Raw genomic sequence first — 17,136 nt, 5'->3', positions numbered from 1 at the left:
AGGAAGCTTCTAATAACTATCTGCCTCGTGATTATTAATTTGGCATACGAGAGCCTCGTGAGGAGAAGCAACTTGGATAATGGATGGATAGAAAAAAAATGTGTAAATGCATATTCAGTACACTAGGTGGCGGTGGCGCTTTTTTTTTTTGCACCGAGCATACTCACGCACATAAAGAGCAGTTAACAAAACACCTGAAAAATGTTGACGATGAAACGAAAGGTCAAGAAAGACTAAAACAAATATTTACAACGTTATGCAGAGGTATAATTATGATTCTTTTTAGAGAAATAATGCTATTTTTAGTCGTGGTGGAGATTTTGGGGAGCAAAAATGTTTTCCACCTAACACAAAACCGAGAAGCACGAGTGACTTGAAATGTAATCCAATCACATTGCAGCTATTTTAATCACGTGCAATCGATGTGCACGTTCCAATGAAATGCATTGAAAAGGGCTTTGTAATTCCCAATTGAATTCCAAGGTGTTTTTTTTGAGGGGGGGCGCACGTGACCCTGCGCGCCCTCTCGCGAGACGTGACGCAGTTTGGCGCACAAACAATCATCTTCACCTTCATCTTCATCCTCGCTCGCTCGGATCCTTTCGGCGGTAAGGCATCAATCAATCGACGCCTTAATGAACGCGAACGCGCTTGCACGTGAATTGACGCACGCGAACGACGCAGCCCGCGCGTCAATGAGCGTACGTGCACGCGCGGCGTGGGGCGAGTTGCATTGACAAAAGGTGTGTGCGGTATGCAAATGTATTCTCGCAGGTCCGCGATGGAGACCACGTCGGCGTGTGCGTCTGCGTCGGCGTGTGCGTCGGCGGCGTGTGCGTCGGCGACGTCTGCTCACAGCCTGCTGCTGCTGCAGCAGCTCAACGTGCAGCGCGAGTTCGGCTTCTTGTGCGACTGCACGGTCGCCATCGGCAACGTCTACTTCAAAGCTCACCGCGCCGTCCTCGCCGCCTTCTCCAACTACTTCAAGATGATCTTCATTCACCAGACCAGGTCGCACGCACGCGCACGCACCTGCACTTGCACCCCCAGTTACGAAACAGTGGCGCCTTGAGCTACGAGTCGAATTCGTTCCGTCACCACGCTCGTCACTGAAATGGTTCCCAAATTGAAATGAACAGAAATGCCAACTAAGTCATTTTTCGCCAATTTTTTCAAAAAATACAAAGAACTGATCTAATACTCAGTATATTTATGAATAATTTGATTTCAGGGGTAAAATTTAATGATCCGTTTAAGTAAGGATGTACCCAAAAACAAAAATATAAAAATCTGAATTGACCTGCAGTATGAATATAGCCTGATAAGTTGTTCTTTGCAGAGGATAAAGAATATACTCCCTTTGTGTGTCTGGAATTTCCTTTTACAGTATATGTTAGCATTAAGCTAGTGGAATCAAAGTCAAAGCTATTTGGGTGTTTTACGTACACAGAGTGTAATTCTCTTTCTTTTGGGTTTAGTTTTCAAGTAAACTGCAGCTGGCAGAGGCAATAATTTTTTTTCAACAATGACTTAATATTTGTCAAACTGTCTAGTCATTTGAATTTTGTGACACGCTCATGTCATACCACAAATTATATTTCAGAAAACTCATAAATTGGCTCCCACGTTTCACAAGGCACAGGTATTGAGAACGTAGCATGCTAGCACCATTAGCATTAGCCACATGTGTAAACTTGTAGCCTCTCAAACGGTTAAGTGAAAAAGGTTTTGAACAAGCATCAGTTTTGATTGACAGTTGCCAATGAGCTTTTTTGTGTGTCCGTGTGTGTGCGTGTGTGTGTGTGTGTGTGTGTGTGTGCGTGTGCACGCATCAGCGAGTGCATCAAGATCCAGCCGACCGACATCCAGCCCGACGTATTCAGCTACCTGCTCCACGTGATGTACACGGGGGCGTGCCCCAAGCAGGCCGTGGAGCCCGCCCGTCTGGAGGACGGTATCAAGTTCCTCCATGCCCACCAGCTGTGTCGCAAGAGTGGCGACGGGCCGGCCGGGGGTACCGGGACCGACGCCGCTGCGGCCTCCGCCGCCGACGCAGTGCGCATGTCCAACCTGTACGGCATCCAGATCTCGTCCCAGCTGGCCGGCAAGGAGGCGCCCGCTGCTGCCATCCAGCCGGGGGTGCGAGGGGGGCGCGCCCACTCGCATCCGTCGCTGGCCGTGGGATCGGAGGGCGAGCGATCTGACGGCCACACCTCTTCGCCGCAGGATGACTTTGACGTTTCTGCCGCCATCAAGCAGGAGCGTCCGGACGACGAGGGAGTTGGGATGGGGTCGCCGACTCGGGAAGGCGCGGCCTCCGAAGAGCGCCGGCCGCCGCAGCTGGCATGTCCCCGCTGTGGCCATCGATGTCCCTCACCGGAGCGGCTGCGCCAGCACCTGTTCAGCCACGCCCTCCACCCCGCCCTCTTCACGGAGGAGCTGGCACACGGGGGCGGCGGTGGCGGCCTGGATGACGAAGACGAGGCGGCCGGCCAGCACGTGGACGCCGGCCGTCTGGAAGAGGCGCTGCGGCAGAGTCGGGCACTTGCCGCGCAGCTGGCAGCAGAGCTCCGGAGAAGTCGCGAGGGGGCAGGACTGAGCGCTGCCCCTGCCGCTGCCCACTCACGCAAGCGCAAGATGGCGTGCGCCGTGTGCGGCGTGCGCTTCTCGCACAAGAGTCAGCTTCAGGAGCACATGTACGCCCACACCGCCAAGCCACCCCGACTTCACCGCCATAGCCAGCTCTTCCACAGCTCTGCCCACTTCTGCCCCGAAGGGGGCGGGGCTTTGGCCAATGACGCCCTCCTGGAGATGGGCCGGGACGCTCATGACAACGGAAGCTCCGCCTACTCGCTGGACTCTGAAATCTCACAGGAGAGCGGCGACGGCGGGCGCTGCGAGTGACGCAGTGGCTTCCTGTTGGGTCACGTGATAGGAAGTGACTTTCATTGATAGACACGCTCCTCGTTTTGTCCTGTGTGGTTTTCAAAGTAAAAGCTCTGATCAAACACGTTTTGTGGTTCTGCTACTTTTATTTTGAAATACAAGGTTTGATTAATGGGTAACCGCCTTCTTTACAACTCTGAGTTCGAAGCATTCCCACGATGACTTTTTTTTTTTTTTTTTAAAGATGACTTTGGATTGACGTGCGGCCGTCAGAGAGAGTGTCACGCGTTGGCGAGGACGCGCTGAGCGCTGAGCACGGTGTTCTGCGGCCAAAAACAAAAACGTCAACGTTTGCGCGTCCCGTCAGCGCCCCCCTTCGGTCGCAAGCGGCATACCTGCATCAGCATGGCCACCGTCATGGGCCCCACCCCTCCCGGAACGGGCGTGATGAAGCCGGCTCTCTGATAGGCTGAGGGGAAGTGCACGTCGCCCACCACGCGCTTGCCGCTCGGCTTACTCGAGTCTGGCGCCGTCACGAGAGAAAAGTCAAATCGGCACAAATGGGTCATTCGAAGAGCAGGTAGGGAATAAACTTAAATGTGTAAAATACTTTTTTTAATGAAAAAAATAAAATTAATGTTGATGATTATATTCAATTATAAATGCATTTAGCAGGAGTTTTTGATTATTAATTGAGAATGATTTGATTAGTTATATATAATCCCCAGTTATTAATGGATATACATTAAAAATATTTGTTTTAAAAGTGTAGCTCTTGGCATTTCAAGAACAGAAACATTCAAATCAAAGCCTTCTATTATCCGGTTGAACAAAAAAATCATTTAAGAAAGTGTGATGCTGTCACCGCCCAGTGACACCCTGGCGGTCACATGATCACGTGAGCGAGCACTCACCTGCCACATGATTGATCCCGCAGTCAATGAGCACGCAGCCCTCCTTCAGCCAATCGCCTTGCACCATCTCCGCTCGCCCCGCCCCCACCACCACAATGTCCGCCCTGCCCACCTGAAGAGGCAAACGCTCTTCAGCATCATGGTGGCATAATTTCCATCACCACCACTAGGAACTTTCGATACCACTCAACTCCGATACCAAGTAACCGATACCACTAGTACTAGTACTTTCGATACATCAAATTTCTATTAAATCAATGACAGATCATTGTCAAGGAACACCTTTTGCTTATTTCTGACATAAGTCAAAAAAGTAATTTCAAAATAAAACACAACTACTTTGCATGACATCCTCATCCCGCTCAAGATGGCGGCGTTGCGCACCTGCTCGGCGATGTCACGCGTCTTTGAGTGGCAGGTGGTGACGGTGGCGTGATTCCACAGCAGTAGATCGTGCATGGGCGCGCCCACAATCTTGCTGCGGCCAATCACCACTGCGTGTTTGCCGGCCACGCTCACACCTGGGCGAGCACACACACACACGCACACAAATCTTCACGGAGCTCCAAATAACACAGAGTGTGTGTGTGTGTGTTTGTGTGTGCGCGTTTGTGGGACCTGTCTGTCTGATGAGTTCCATGCATCCGTTGGGGGTGCAGGGAATGAAGCAGTTGTTCAAGTCCCCGCGAGACAACTTCCCTGCATTGATGCAACTCAGACTACACACACACACAAAAGGTCATGATGATGACGCAACATACGTTTTTTTTCGTTTTTTTTGGGGGGGGGCGGGGGCTCTAATTCTGACCCGTCCACATCTTTGAGCGGCGAGACGGCGTTGGTGACCCTCTCCACATCCATGCGGTTGACGGAATCCAGAGGAAGCTGCACGATCAGGCCGTGCACAGACTCGTCCTCGTTGACGGACGCGATGGTCCGCAGCACCTGCCCGCCCCCAAACAACGTGACCTTAACCACTCCGCTCACATGATGAATCGAACACGTGTGTGCATCGGATTTCATGAAAGCATGACGGTGGACGGTACGATAATCTGTCTTCTCGGCCATGTTGTTTCCTTGCTATGGTGTGAGAGTCACGATTTGATGGCTGACCCACCTCATCTTGAGTCACCGTGTTGGGCAACCGCACATGCACCGCGTCGATGCCCACCTGTAGAAAAACACACAATCTGACAACATCCCTTGCTGGCGAATTTGAAATATGATTGGTCAAGTGTATCAGTCACATTCTTATTTAGTCAAAGTCACATGAATAATTGTGAAGAAGGAGGGGGGCAGAATAGATCAACATGTCAACACGTGGAGGCTGAAATCTGATTAGAGAAAAAAAAAAACAGACACTTCCTCGTAAATTCACCTCAGATGCAGCTTTCATCTTACTGCTGATGTACAAGTTGGAGTCTTCTCTATTTCCCACCTGCGAGCAAACGCACACACGTGGTGACATGACGTCATGTTGCCACATGACAGTGGGCGTGGTTTGAGAGCGACCTGTAAAACCATCAGACTCGGGAGGACCTTGGACATCTTCATCTGATCGACTTCCTTCTTCAGACGCTCCCTCACCAGCCTGCGGACATGTCGCGCACGGTGCTCGCACGCGCGGAAGCTCAAATGACACTTGGGCATGCGGACACCTACTTGGAAGTTTGGTTTCCGGAGATGAGGGTTGCTATGGAGCGGCTTCCTCCATAGCAACAAGACGAGGTCAGGTGACGCAAGAGACTCAACATGGCTGACAGGTAAAGACATGTTATGAGTATACCTCATTCCTCATGGACAAACGCTAAATTATATTATCTCCATGACTGTTCTGAACTTTCTTTCCAGCGTCATCATGTCAATGTTTCGTCTTGAGAACAAATCAACAGCGCCCCTACTGGTGGCAGCATAGAAGTGCACGGCATTTGGACAGCGTTGCCTCAAGGTGCCAGTCACCAAGCCATCAATTTGACAAAAGCAATTCATTGCTCCACAACCAATCAATCGATTACAAGCGTTTGCTAACAATTAATTGCAAACTCAAGAGAAGACGGCAAAAACAACGTGGCGTCTTACCTGGGACACCACAGCAGCAACACTGTGTAATCATTGACCAGTGTGTGTGTGTTTGTGTACAAAAGGTCAGCGGAAAGTTAAAAAAAAAAAAAAACCATTTTGAGTCCTGAAAAGAAGTTCACTTTCAATAAAAGTGGTGAGCAAGTAAGTGACCATCATGTGAATGCAATGTTTATTTTGTGTTGCAAACATGTCACATTTATATATATATAAAAACAAAAAACAAACAATCAATCAATCGCTTTATTTACAGACTTCAAGTCCACGCAGACAACAAACGATACACATTTGCAGTGGCGGGCCATCAAGGCCTTCTCTGCTGGCCTGACATAATCAAGAAAAAGAAATGATCATATTCGTCACATTGATGTCATATTATATCCTAGCGGTGTATTTTTAGGTGAGAGTTTTTATCCAATCAGAATTGCGCTAGCTCCTGTTGCCAGGCAGGTTTTACAATACAAGTAGCGCACATAATTTTTTTCAAGGCCTTCAAATGCAATTGTGCGGGCATCTCGTCCATGGACTTTCAGATTTGATAGACAGTTGCGATAGTAGGACCGAGTAGGACTTCACTGAAGGCCCAGGTGCGAAATGCACGGCCCGCCACTGCACATTTGCAACATCCATTTTGGTTTCACTTGAAAACTTTAAAGAAAATCTGTTTGAAGGAGGAGCAAAAAAAAAAAAAAAAAAAAGTTTCACACATCCTCCTTTGATTGGATAAGAGCCCCGTGGGATGTCCCACCCCCTCCACCACTTGCCAGCACATTGACCTTTGACCTACCGTCACACGCACACCCAGCTCTAGAATGAGGTCAGGCGACATTCTTAAAACTCAGAGTCAGCGTGGCACGCACGCACACTCCAGTGGTTTGCCGAAAGGCGGTCGCCATGGTTACCCCTGATAAGGAGCAGGTGGCCGGAATGCGGCGGGCAAGGCACTTCCTGTCACCTGACGTCTGCCTCCCACAGGAAGTCGAGTCCTTGCAACCAAAAGAAGACAAAATTGCCGCTTAAAGTCACGACACAAAGTGGAGTTGCAAAACACAAGTGTGACACGCGTTAGCGTTAGCGGGATGCTAACATGGATGCTAAACTGATTGACTGAAGCCAAAAGGCAGCAAACAACGGAATGGCTGCCGGTCACCACCTTGTGTTGTGGTTGTCAGGAAAGAGTGAAAGCCGAAGTCCGTTACAAGATAGCAGAGTGCAACAAAAACCATCGGGATAAATGATTTGAGATACGAGCAAAGCCAAGGAATGAATTGAACTCATTTCTCGACGCAGCAACTCAAGATGGCAGCCAATCAGAGTGTCCCAAAACATTTGAGACAGGGCGACTTGGAAGTGTCAGGGCACATACGAGAAAAACAAGCTTTGGCACCAATGGACAAGTTCAAGTCTTGGACGGACAGGGAATCGAACCGGAACGTTAGAGCAGTGAGGCAGGCGTGCTAAACGCTCGTGCGCATCGTCAAACGTTAAAGACACTTTTCAAGTAACAAGAGGAGCAGGACGGTCCGGTTGGCAGGAGTCGCGCCGCCCGACCGGCTGGCGTGACCGGTCACACCGGTTCGCTTGCCGACGGCGTATAAAAAGAAGAGGCCAGACGACAGGCAGGCAGCGAGCGAGCGAAAGGAGCGGTCGCTCGCCGAGCTGGCCCGTCTGCCCCGCCTGCTGTGGTGCCAACCCGCCTGGCTCCAGTGGTTCTCAACACTTCAACAGTGGTCAGGCGCTTTTGTGAAATGTTTAGGACCACTTGAGCCGGATGGGAACTTCCCTCGCGTGAGTAGACCGGACGCGCCTTCATCTTTTCTCGCGTCAACACAAACGGATTGCTTCTTCAAAAGCGGTGTCAGATTTGACTGTTTTTGCTAGTTTGAGATTTTATTCTTTCAAATCATCATTTTGGCTTCCAAAGACCAAAGTGATGTTTTGATGCTAGCATACGACCGTTTCCTTGTCACTAAAATGCAACGTGTATTTGATTCATTGTCAATAAAGGTACATTTGAAGCATTGGGTCATGGTCGTTTATTTTGAATGGACAGGAAGTAGTTTCACGACTTATCGTTACTTGGAATTCATTTGTTGAAATCAAAGCTCTTCTTTTTTTTTTTACTAGTTTACTGCTAGAAATCCTTTGTGCTCACTTAGGAAAAACAATTGTGAATTTTATTTTTAATGTAAAGTGAAGTCAACTTTTGTTTCTGTCTTATGACTATTTTTGTTGCGAAAAAAAAAAGTTCTTTCCATACTGACAGTTTGTTTTTAGCATTCATCCATGGGCCTTTTGTTTGTATGGGACAGGAAGCAGTTTTCACAACAATGTCATTTGGAATTCATTTGCTTAACTTCTACAAACAGGAAGTCAAGCCGAGCTGCAAGTCTCCTCCCCTTCGTCCCATCAGCCAATCGGGTGGCTGCCAAAATGCCAACGCTGGTTCTGACCTGTTTGGGAAGGTTTGCGCATGACGTCAGGACACCCCCTTGTCATTACTTTCTGCGTTGATGTCCTACAGGGTTTGTCCTGAGGGGGGCGCTACAAAACCACGAGGGAGCTTGCAAGCTTGGCATCAATGAAATGCAATTTGCATTTTTTTCAGCGCCGCCCCAAAAGGGGACCGATTGGGTGGGTGAAGAAGTGAAGTGATGAGACAGAAGTGGAAAAAGAGAGGAGAGAAAAAAACGGTTGTCTTACTCTAAGTGCAGATGAGAAGAACAGGAAGTGGCGTACGGCAGCAACGTCAGGAAACTTCCTCCATGTAGTCCACGCCCACGCTCGCACTCGGCTGTGAGACGCTCACGTCCACCGTGTCCTCCAGCTGCACGTGCACACATGCATGCACGTTAGTACTCAAACACATACACACAAATAAATCTCCTCCCACAGACAGACAGACAGACAAAGTTTGTAGCTGGCCCCGCCCAGCGACGTTTACCTTGTCGCTGTTTTCGGGCCCCTCGATGGAGACTTCCCCGATCTCCTGGCTGCTGCTCAGCTCGCTCTTGCACAAGTCGGAGCGGTGGCTGAAAGGACGCCACATCATGACGGGTTAGCTCCAAAGAAGTCGCCCGTGCCCAAAGGGATCACTGACGGAGACATGTAAGAAAACCCGGAGGGAAGTTCAGGCTACCTGTTGAAGTCATCGTCCTCCTCGATGTTGTCGTCCTCTGTGGAAACAAAAAACGTCTTTATACAAGCAAATATTAACTTGTCACATGTGGTTCACCAATCAAATAATAATACAGTGATAATAAAGTGGAAAAAATAAATAAATAATAATAATATACACATTAAATAAATAAATCAAAATTAAAAAAATAATAATAAAGTGACCTACCCGTCTGACTGTGGCTCTTTTCTGATGCGCTTCTTTCTCCTCCTCCTCCTGGCGTCGGCACCTTTTCCGACAGCGAGCCCGCTGGACTTTGTTGTCTATCGCCAGCCACCACATGCCTGCATCATCACGTCACGCACGCCAGCAAAAGTCAACATACAGTCTGCGAAGTGCCTATTTTGTATGATGCATAAAGCTTTAGAAAAATATAGCGAAATAATAAAATGAATATCTGATTACTTTTATCGTGAAAAAAGACGGACTACTGTGCAGTGTTCGACTAGACAACACTGATTTGTTTGCATCCTCCATTAGTTGCTAAAGAAACGTAACAAAATTGACTGATGTGTGCTGTGGTATTAAATGCTGCTTTGGCGCCATCTTGTGGCAGAGACAGGACATTAAAAACATTTGTGGGGAATCTATGAATGACTCCAAACACATCATTTTGACACAGTGAACTAGTTGACTAAAAGGTGCATCCCCTGCCCCCCCCAAAAAAAAAAATCCAAATGTAGTCATTTGACAGATTGTTGAGTCCTTACGATCCGTATATCTTTTGAGGCCGAGGCAGCGGGTCATCAAAAAAGGAGTCGTCGTCGTCCAGCCGTTCCAGGTCCGCGGGCATTTCTAGCGCCAAATCCTTCTCAGAATCACACGCCTGCTGGTCGAGCTCCTCGCGGCCGGACAAAATGCTCCCCGCAGCATCCTAAGACAGAAGAGATGTTTGCGGCTTTGGATTGGACAAAACGGCGTGACATGACAGGCACCAACCTTGCCAGCGGCGACGCTATTCTCCTGCGACGCCACCTAAAATAAAAAAAGTGCATTCATTCTCCGCTAGCGCCACCCACAAGATAAAAGAGAAGATGCATGACTATTTTTGTGTAAGGAAGACACAAAGACGATGAGGTTCACCTCCGTGGCCATGACAGACGTGGACTTGCGTTGTCCTCTTCGAATGAGCTCCAGCAGCACCGGCGAGTTTGAGTTAAGCTCCGCTTCCGAAAAGCCGAGCTCACCGCACAGCAGCTGCCGACTCTCCAGGCCGCTCAGATGCTAAGAACAAAGGCAAGAAAGTCATGTTGGCGTCACGCCGCATCTGGGGAGTTGCGCCTTGGTAGCGGCGACACGTTATATCTCACTGATGGCACTTCAGCATCACGTCACAAAGTCGCCGTCATGTTAGTGGTGTCACTTTAGCAGTGAGCGGAATCAAAGCAGTGATGTGACGCCATCTTACCGTGTTTATCTCTGGCTGGAATACAGCCAAGCTGAAATCCAGGTGAAACACACGCATGAAGTCCACAATGAGGCCGGCCACGAGACGACCTACAGACACACATGCATCAGAGTCTGGACCCACACAAGACGTGAAGATGCAGAAGAGGACGGGCATCCATGAGGAAGCTGACGAACCGTCTTTGGTGTTGAGACATTTCTTCAGGTTCTCGTTGACCAGTGGCGTCTTGTTCTGAGGACGTAAGAAAAGCGAAGCGTGAATAGAGGCAAGGAGCACATAAACACTAAACCGCAACGTGGAAGTAAGCCTTCACCTCCAGGCGGTCCTGCTCCTCCAAGGCCAGAAACACAGCCGCCCTCATCTCTGCCTGCGGCAACACAAACAACAAACTCATTCAGTCGTCTTTTGAGCACATTCATGTGACGTCGACATCGTTATTTTGCTTTATTGTGTGGTCTCTCCAGCCATGCTGGGAGTGCAAATCTATCTCAATTGCCTTGCCTGCATAAATGTTAAATATATATTTTTAGAAAAAAAATGGATTATGATCAAGTTTAGCCAAAGTAAAATGTCAGATAACATTTCCAGATCATATTTCATAAAGGACCATCAAAAAAGTCAAAGGTGATTAAGACCTTTGTTCAAAAACCACAAATAATCGGAATATATTTTTGTGTTATTCTACTGAAAGTGATTTTAATTAATTCACACGCATTTCGGATCACTATTACAATCATTAAAAGCAAAAAACAATCACAATAAAATTTGTAATGGAATGGTCTTAATAAAATTCAAATAATATTTCCAACTTTACAGATATACCTACAAGATGCTTTGTGAAAATAAATACTTGAATGACTGAAGTTGCCACTACTTTTGGCTGTGAACTCGCCTGTTGACCGCTTTCTACTTTAGCCTGGCGTGCCAGCTAAGAAGCGGTGCGTGGGCGACGCAGAGGTCGCCAGGGTAGGAAATTTTGCTGACCTTGAGCTTGTTTAGAACACCGTTGTTCTCCAAGTTCTGAATGAGAAGATCTCTCAACTCAGTGTCGTCATCCGTGGCCGACATCTTGTGCTCTCGACCAACCCGCCTGGTAGCTGTTAGCAACCTAGCGCCCAGGACGACGAAAACAAACAGTGCGGAAATGGAAAGTCTTCTTCAAGGCGATCAAACGAGGATGATTTCTCTCTTACGCCATCTGTCGGCGGAAGGAAGAAATGTGCTGGTATTGGTTCGCTGACTTTTTTTTATGGAGCAAATGAAGTGGTTAGAAACGCTGATTTAAGTCAGCAATGGAATTACTAAGTGTTTGTTTTTATTTTATTTTTATTGATCTAATTAGAATTTTGTCCTCGAAATAAATCTCAGTCATTCATTGCGAGAGACAGTTTGTCCTCATAACAGCACAACAAATTGGCCAGCTCACTACATGGTGGCGTTCGTCCCGAGTCCCGACACAGTCCTGGTCTTATTCCAAGCAGGAGATGAGAGACAATCACATCTTTGCCCTTTGACACAAACTTAGCTTAATGCAATTGTATACTGCATGCTACTGCATGTATCGAATAAAATGAATAAAATAACGTATTGCATGCACTATTTGCGGGATGTTGCTGGCAGAAGTTCGGACTTGCAACTTTATTTTGAAGGTGCCCCCCTTCAACTGGAAGTCTTTTATTTTGTTCCTCGTGATCCACAGGAGGCTTGTGCGGAAGTTGCATCCAGCACTAGTTGAAGGAGGACGAAACGCTTCTTCTTCTTCTAGTTTCTTTTTTCTTCTTCTTCTGCCCAACCCGCAACTTCGCCCGCAGAGGAACCGCCGTAATCCGCGGAGCCTCTGTCCATCTTCAGCCGACCTCCGAGCTCCTCCGTCGGCCTCGGCGACTTGCGGTGAGTCGGTATTGCGCTGCCTGGAGTGCGAAGGAGGGGTGGGGGGTGTTGTGGCGCGGATGGGCTACTTTGCGTGCTTGTTGCGGGGGTGGAGGGGCTGTTTGCGGGGGGCGCTGCCGTCTAAGCCCCAAGCCGACGCACCGCCAAACCCTTGGTCCTGTTTGCCTTTCAAAGTCAAATGTTTTCGGAGCGGTTCAAGTGACGTCTTCTGTCTTCGCGCAGCCTGTCGGTAACTCTAAAAAAACAATACATTCACTCATGTCCTGTGTGATAAATTCAGTCTTTGCACGCCGGCCTATCTGTACTATTTGTACTCCTATGCTTTTATTTTGGAGGCGTTTTCGTCGACACTTCCGGTGGTTTGAATGCGTGTTAGCTTGTAGCTCCATGTTAGCCGGGCCGCGAGGAGGGGCGCCGTTCCCCATCCTTTACTAACCCCACTCAGCTTGCCCCCCCCCTCGGCAACACTACAGCCACTGGAAGAAAACAACAACAACAATACATATATCTAACAAGTCACTCGTTGTGTTTTTGTTTCGGCTACAGGAAGCAGCACACATTCAAAGTGCGCCAGATAGGAATTGCTATTATTATTATTTTTTGACACTTCATGTGACACTTTTTAATCACCTATAGGGGTCCTATATTTGAAATATGGACTTCTTCACGTGTTGCACACAAGTAGTTGAAGTCTAAACTGCCAGAGGTGGGCACTTTTTTACAGGTCAGTTCCCCGCCCTCAGGCCCCCGATCTCGGTATCGTTCGGGCTTAAACCCTCCGGCCTTATTCATAAAAATTGTGTTTGTGAGCGCAGATAGTTGTGTGTCTTCGCATGTCCTGCGATTGGCTGGCAGCCAGTCCAGGGTGTACCCCTCCTACTGCCCAAAGACGGCTCCAGCACCCCCGCGGCGGTGACGTAGCTTGTTCTCAATTGTTCGACATTATAAGAACCAGTCACCCAAACAGGGATCTGCAGCTTTGTCTTGCTTCACATCTGATGCCCTACAAGCTAAGCTTTCGTGTGTGTGCGTGGTGTCCCGTAGGGCGATGGCTCGGCCGAGTCACGGCGATCACGTCCTCCGGCAGCTGAACAACCAGCGCGAGTGGGGGTTCCTGTGCGACTGCCTCATCGCCATTGGGGACATCTACTTCCGTGCACACAAGGCCGTGCTGGCGGCCTGCAGCTCGTACTTCCGTATGATGTTCATCCGCGACCAGCAGGGGGCGGCGCGCCTGGACCTCAGCAACATGCAGATCAGTGCCGAGTGCTTTGACCTGATCTTGCAGCTCATGTACCTGGGACGTATCGCAGCGGGAACCTTTGACTTTGACGACCTCAAAGCGTCCATGGTCTACCTGCAGATGTATTACATCCCCGACTCACTGGACGATCTGCGCGACATCCGCGGCGCGTCCAACCTGACGCCGACGTCGTCGGAGTGCTCGACGGCGGTGGCGGCGGCCGCCTGCGGGAAGATGTTGTTCGGTGTTCGCATGTATGAGCGGCAAAGGCCCACCGCCACTCAAGAACCTGCAAACAGCAGCAAAAACGTCAGCGGCTCTGCCAGGTAATCACGTCAGTCTGTCAAAAATTTTTTTTAATTTCCACCTCTTTGTTCAAAAACAGGATATTATTTCAAATCCACCGTGCAGCAACAGTGACAAATTAAATTACTATTGAATTGTTGCATCAATTTTTTTCTCTATTTGTCTTCATCAATTGAAACAACATCGGCAGGTACCTGGGCGTGCCACCCTCGACCGAGGAACTGCCGAGCGCTGCCATCCTCCCGAGCGCGGATGGGGGACATCCGGCAGAACAACCGTGCGACCTGAGGAAGCGCAGCGGAGGGAGGAGCTCTGCCCTGAGGGAACGCCCTCGCTTCGGCCGCACCTTCACCTGCGACGATTGCGGCTTCGTCTTCAGCTGCGAGAAGCTTCTGATCGAGCACATCCTCACCTGCACCAACCGCAAGACCTTCGTGCCCGCCCGCAGCCCGGATGGCGACGACGACTCTGCCAAGGCCGAGAGCTCCACTTCGGAGAGTGCTGAAGAGCGCCGGATGCTGGCAGAACTGCGATCGGTTGCCGCGGGGCCGAGCCGCGGGGCGGGATCCGCCTGCCGAGTTTCCATCAAGACGGAACCTGGGGATGACCTGCGCAGTGAGGACCTGGAATCGGGCGGAGGCGTCGCACCGTTTCGGGACGGTGTGCCGGGCGACGAGGCGGCGCCTGGCGTCTCCGGCGTAGAGAAGGCAGGCGAGCGGTGCTCCAGCGCCATGTCGGGAAGCGACTCCTCGGCCACGTCGCCCGACATTTTTGCGGTGAAAGAGGAGAGCACGGATGGCGTCCCGTGCGAGCTGTGCGGGGCGCCGCTGAGCGAAGACGACAAGTCGGCACACTACCTGTCCAGCCACCTGGGCCACATCTGCGCCTGCGGACGTTGCGGCCAAGTGCTGATCAAGGGCCGTCAGCTCCAGGAGCACGCCGAGCACTGCGGCGAATCGGATGAGGCCGACGAGCCCCCCGGTGCCGACCTGGCCTGCCCTCACTGCGGCCTGCCATTTCAGAGCGAGAGCCTGGCGCTGGAGCACGCCATCTCCTGCCCGCACGAGGCCGAGGCCTTCCGACCGGGCGGCAGCGGCCCTGATCACCGACGCAAGCACTTCTGCTCCATCTGCGGCAAAGGCTTCTTCCAGCGCTGCCACCTGCGCGAGCACTACACGGTGCACACCAAGGAGAAGCAGTTCACCTGCCAGACGTGCGGCAAGCGCTTCCTGCGCGAGCGCCAGCTGCGCTTGCACACGGACATGCACCGCGGCGTGGCGCGCTACGTGTGCCCCGTGTGCGAGCAGGGCACCTTCTTAAAGCACGACCACGTGCGTCACATGATCTCACACCTGGCGGCCGGCGAGACCATCTGCCAAGTGTGCTTCCAGATTTTCCCGGGCGGTGAGCAGCTGGAGGAGCACATGGACGTACACCTCTATGTCTGTGGCGTGTGTGGCGACAAGTTCCGCCTCCGCAAGGACATGCGCACGCACTACAACCTGCAGCACACCAAGAGGCTGTAAACCGGACCCTGAAAACCACCAGGAGGAAAAGGTGCGTTGACTAAAGGCTTGTATTTGTTGTGTGACCTTGCTCATGACGCCATTTACTCAAGGCAGCGCTGTAAAAGCGTCGTCATGTCAGGTGACCCACGGCCGCAGTGGTGGATGAGATGGTCCCAACGAAGGCTAGCGCCGCAGCTGACGCCTGTGGGCGATAACAACTTAAGCATGAAAACCAGCAACAACAAAAAAAATATTTTTTTTGTCTGCACTTTGAACCTTCATTTTCTCACACTCCTGATTCATCAGGCCGCCGCTCAAGGCGCTTGTGGACGAAAGCTCGTCAAGTGGACTGACAAGAGCACATTACTCATTAGACTCATTAGATCCAAATGGACCCTTAAGAGAGTCCACTTTGTGTGTTTGTGTTCTTCATCAACTGCACACTTTGAATAAATACCTGCACACATTGCACAAGTTGTCTGTTTTCTCAGTCTAACTCCAGACGAGCATATCTGCTAGTCATGTGACCCGCAGTCACATGACAATCCCCCATAACGGCCGTCCCTCACCCACTTTTAAGATTTGTATTGTCGGTTGCATATAGCACACTAGTCGAACGACTGTTTATGTAGTCATCTCTTTATCCAACTAGTGCCACTTTTGGCCCACTTGATCTGATTCCAGACTGCAGACACGAAGGCAAAATAGAGCAATGGTCAATGCGGTCAAAACACTTACAAGGTACCTTCCTCGTTGCTCGTTTTTCGGCTGCTATTGGAAGCTGATTGTGTTGCGGAGCTCTAGGTGCAACTCCGCTTGTTGTTTACACACGCAGGTGAGTCGCCAGCTGTGTATCCGGACTACGGCCAATCAGAGGAGGGCCCCACCCTTCATTAGCTCTGATTGGCTGAGACCATATTTTGCGGGTTCATCCGCGACCAACTACTTGCTCATCACCGCAAACCACGTGACCCACATACGCATCATAAGACTTGAGCGAACTTGTGAACTTTGCAACATCCCTCCATTATCTGAGCCGTTTTTCCTCACACGTGTGGCGGGCGTGTTGGGCGCGGTACAAACTGAGATGGTTTGCCGGACAATCACGGGGCAACCACTCGCATATCTTTGGAATGAGGGGGTAACCCGAGAAAACCAACCTAGGCACGGGACGAACATGCAAACTCCACAGAGGAAGGCCGGAGCCGGAATCAAACCCTGCACCACTGAACTCCGAGGCTGATTTGCTAACCAGTCGCCCACCGTACCGCCCACTTTGCAACATGTCGCCGATTATGCAAAAGGCCTTGAGGACACTTCGGAGGTCTTACCCAACACCAACGCCTTCGGTGTGTCCGTTATTAGGCTGTTATTAGACAAGATAAGGTTCATTAGATAAGGTAACAGCAGGTCAAAGTTAGCAAAGATTCTGACTCCCGAGAAGCACCGGCAGTTATGTCATTGCAATTGTAAAACATCGGTACGGATACTTTCTACTGTTGGGTTTGTGGTTGTTGTTTTTTTTTTTCCTTCTGACTGAACTGTTTTGATGGGCCCACACTGCCCTCTGTTGGCCAAAGTTGGCATCGATCTCGGTTCGGCCAAGGCACGCTGTTGTTGGTTGTCAGTCCGTTTTAATTGAACGACGCGCTTATGATATTAATTTCAATACAATTTATGAATATATCTTGATCTTTAAAACAATGTAAAAATGTCTAGGTGGG

The 17,136-nt window shown here is 50.0% G+C and overlaps 4 protein-coding genes and 1 long non-coding RNA gene across 6 annotated transcripts; 3 read left to right on the top strand and 2 right to left on the bottom strand.

The window, feature by feature from the left end:
• Nucleotides 1-29: 29 nt before the first annotated feature.
• zbtb25 (zinc finger and BTB domain containing 25) lies at nt 30-3,008 on the top strand. 2 transcript variants are annotated; one of them, XM_088285983.1, is made up of 3 exons: nt 30-608; nt 775-1,011; nt 1,836-3,008. In XM_088285983.1, exons 2-3 carry the CDS (start codon nt 782-784, stop codon nt 2,902-2,904), a joined length of 1,299 nt encoding a protein of 432 aa, XP_088142109.1. In that variant the 5' UTR covers nt 30-608; nt 775-781; the 3' UTR covers nt 2,905-3,008. The 2 variants fall into 2 exon arrangements, with proteins under 2 accessions (XP_088142109.1, XP_088142107.1); XM_088285981.1 differs by lacking the exon at nt 30-608 and having other exon boundaries at nt 618-1,011.
• A 4-nt stretch (nt 3,009-3,012) lies between these two features.
• On the bottom strand, nt 3,013-5,922 carry LOC148316557 (C-1-tetrahydrofolate synthase, cytoplasmic-like). Its single transcript, XM_088285984.1, has 11 exons — nt 5,880-5,922; nt 5,463-5,556; nt 5,313-5,391; nt 5,179-5,238; nt 4,918-4,971; nt 4,609-4,745; nt 4,419-4,519; nt 4,185-4,321; nt 3,801-3,912; nt 3,282-3,409; nt 3,013-3,209 (listed from the first exon to the last, which is right to left on the bottom strand). The coding sequence occupies exons 1-11, from the start codon at nt 5,911-5,913 to the stop codon at nt 3,168-3,170; spliced, it is 978 nt and encodes a 325-aa protein (XP_088142110.1). The 5' UTR covers nt 5,914-5,922; the 3' UTR covers nt 3,013-3,167.
• Nucleotides 4,608-6,032, top strand: LOC148316556 (uncharacterized). Its single transcript, XR_015840135.1, has 2 exons — nt 4,608-5,563; nt 5,652-6,032. It is a non-coding gene; the product is annotated as an uncharacterized LOC148316556 (long non-coding RNA).
• cep43 (centrosomal protein 43) lies at nt 6,025-12,559 on the bottom strand. The gene is made up of 12 exons (XM_088285985.1): nt 11,450-12,559; nt 10,779-10,832; nt 10,642-10,696; nt 10,466-10,554; nt 10,141-10,281; nt 9,997-10,032; nt 9,768-9,931; nt 9,226-9,341; nt 9,019-9,055; nt 8,824-8,911; nt 8,583-8,706; nt 6,025-6,865 (listed from the first exon to the last, which is right to left on the bottom strand). Exons 1-11 carry the CDS (start codon nt 11,531-11,533, stop codon nt 8,629-8,631), a joined length of 942 nt encoding a protein of 313 aa, XP_088142111.1. The 5' UTR covers nt 11,534-12,559; the 3' UTR covers nt 6,025-6,865; nt 8,583-8,628.
• Nucleotides 12,131-15,886, top strand: zbtb1 (zinc finger and BTB domain containing 1). The gene is made up of 3 exons (XM_088285980.1): nt 12,131-12,355; nt 13,400-13,924; nt 14,095-15,886. The coding sequence occupies exons 2-3, from the start codon at nt 13,404-13,406 to the stop codon at nt 15,428-15,430; spliced, it is 1,857 nt and encodes a 618-aa protein (XP_088142106.1). The 5' UTR covers nt 12,131-12,355; nt 13,400-13,403; the 3' UTR covers nt 15,431-15,886.
• Nucleotides 15,887-17,136: the final 1,250 nt, after the last annotated feature.

This window comes from Idiotropiscis lumnitzeri, chromosome 21, assembly GCF_059441095.1.
Source record: "Idiotropiscis lumnitzeri isolate Australia: NSW breed Sydney's pygmy pipehorse chromosome 21, RoL_Ilum_1.0, whole genome shotgun sequence".
Classification (NCBI taxonomy): Eukaryota; Metazoa; Chordata; class Actinopteri; order Syngnathiformes; family Syngnathidae; genus Idiotropiscis; species Idiotropiscis lumnitzeri.
Note: the sequence above shows the minus strand (reverse complement) of the source record. Positions and strands in the feature narration are given on the sequence as shown.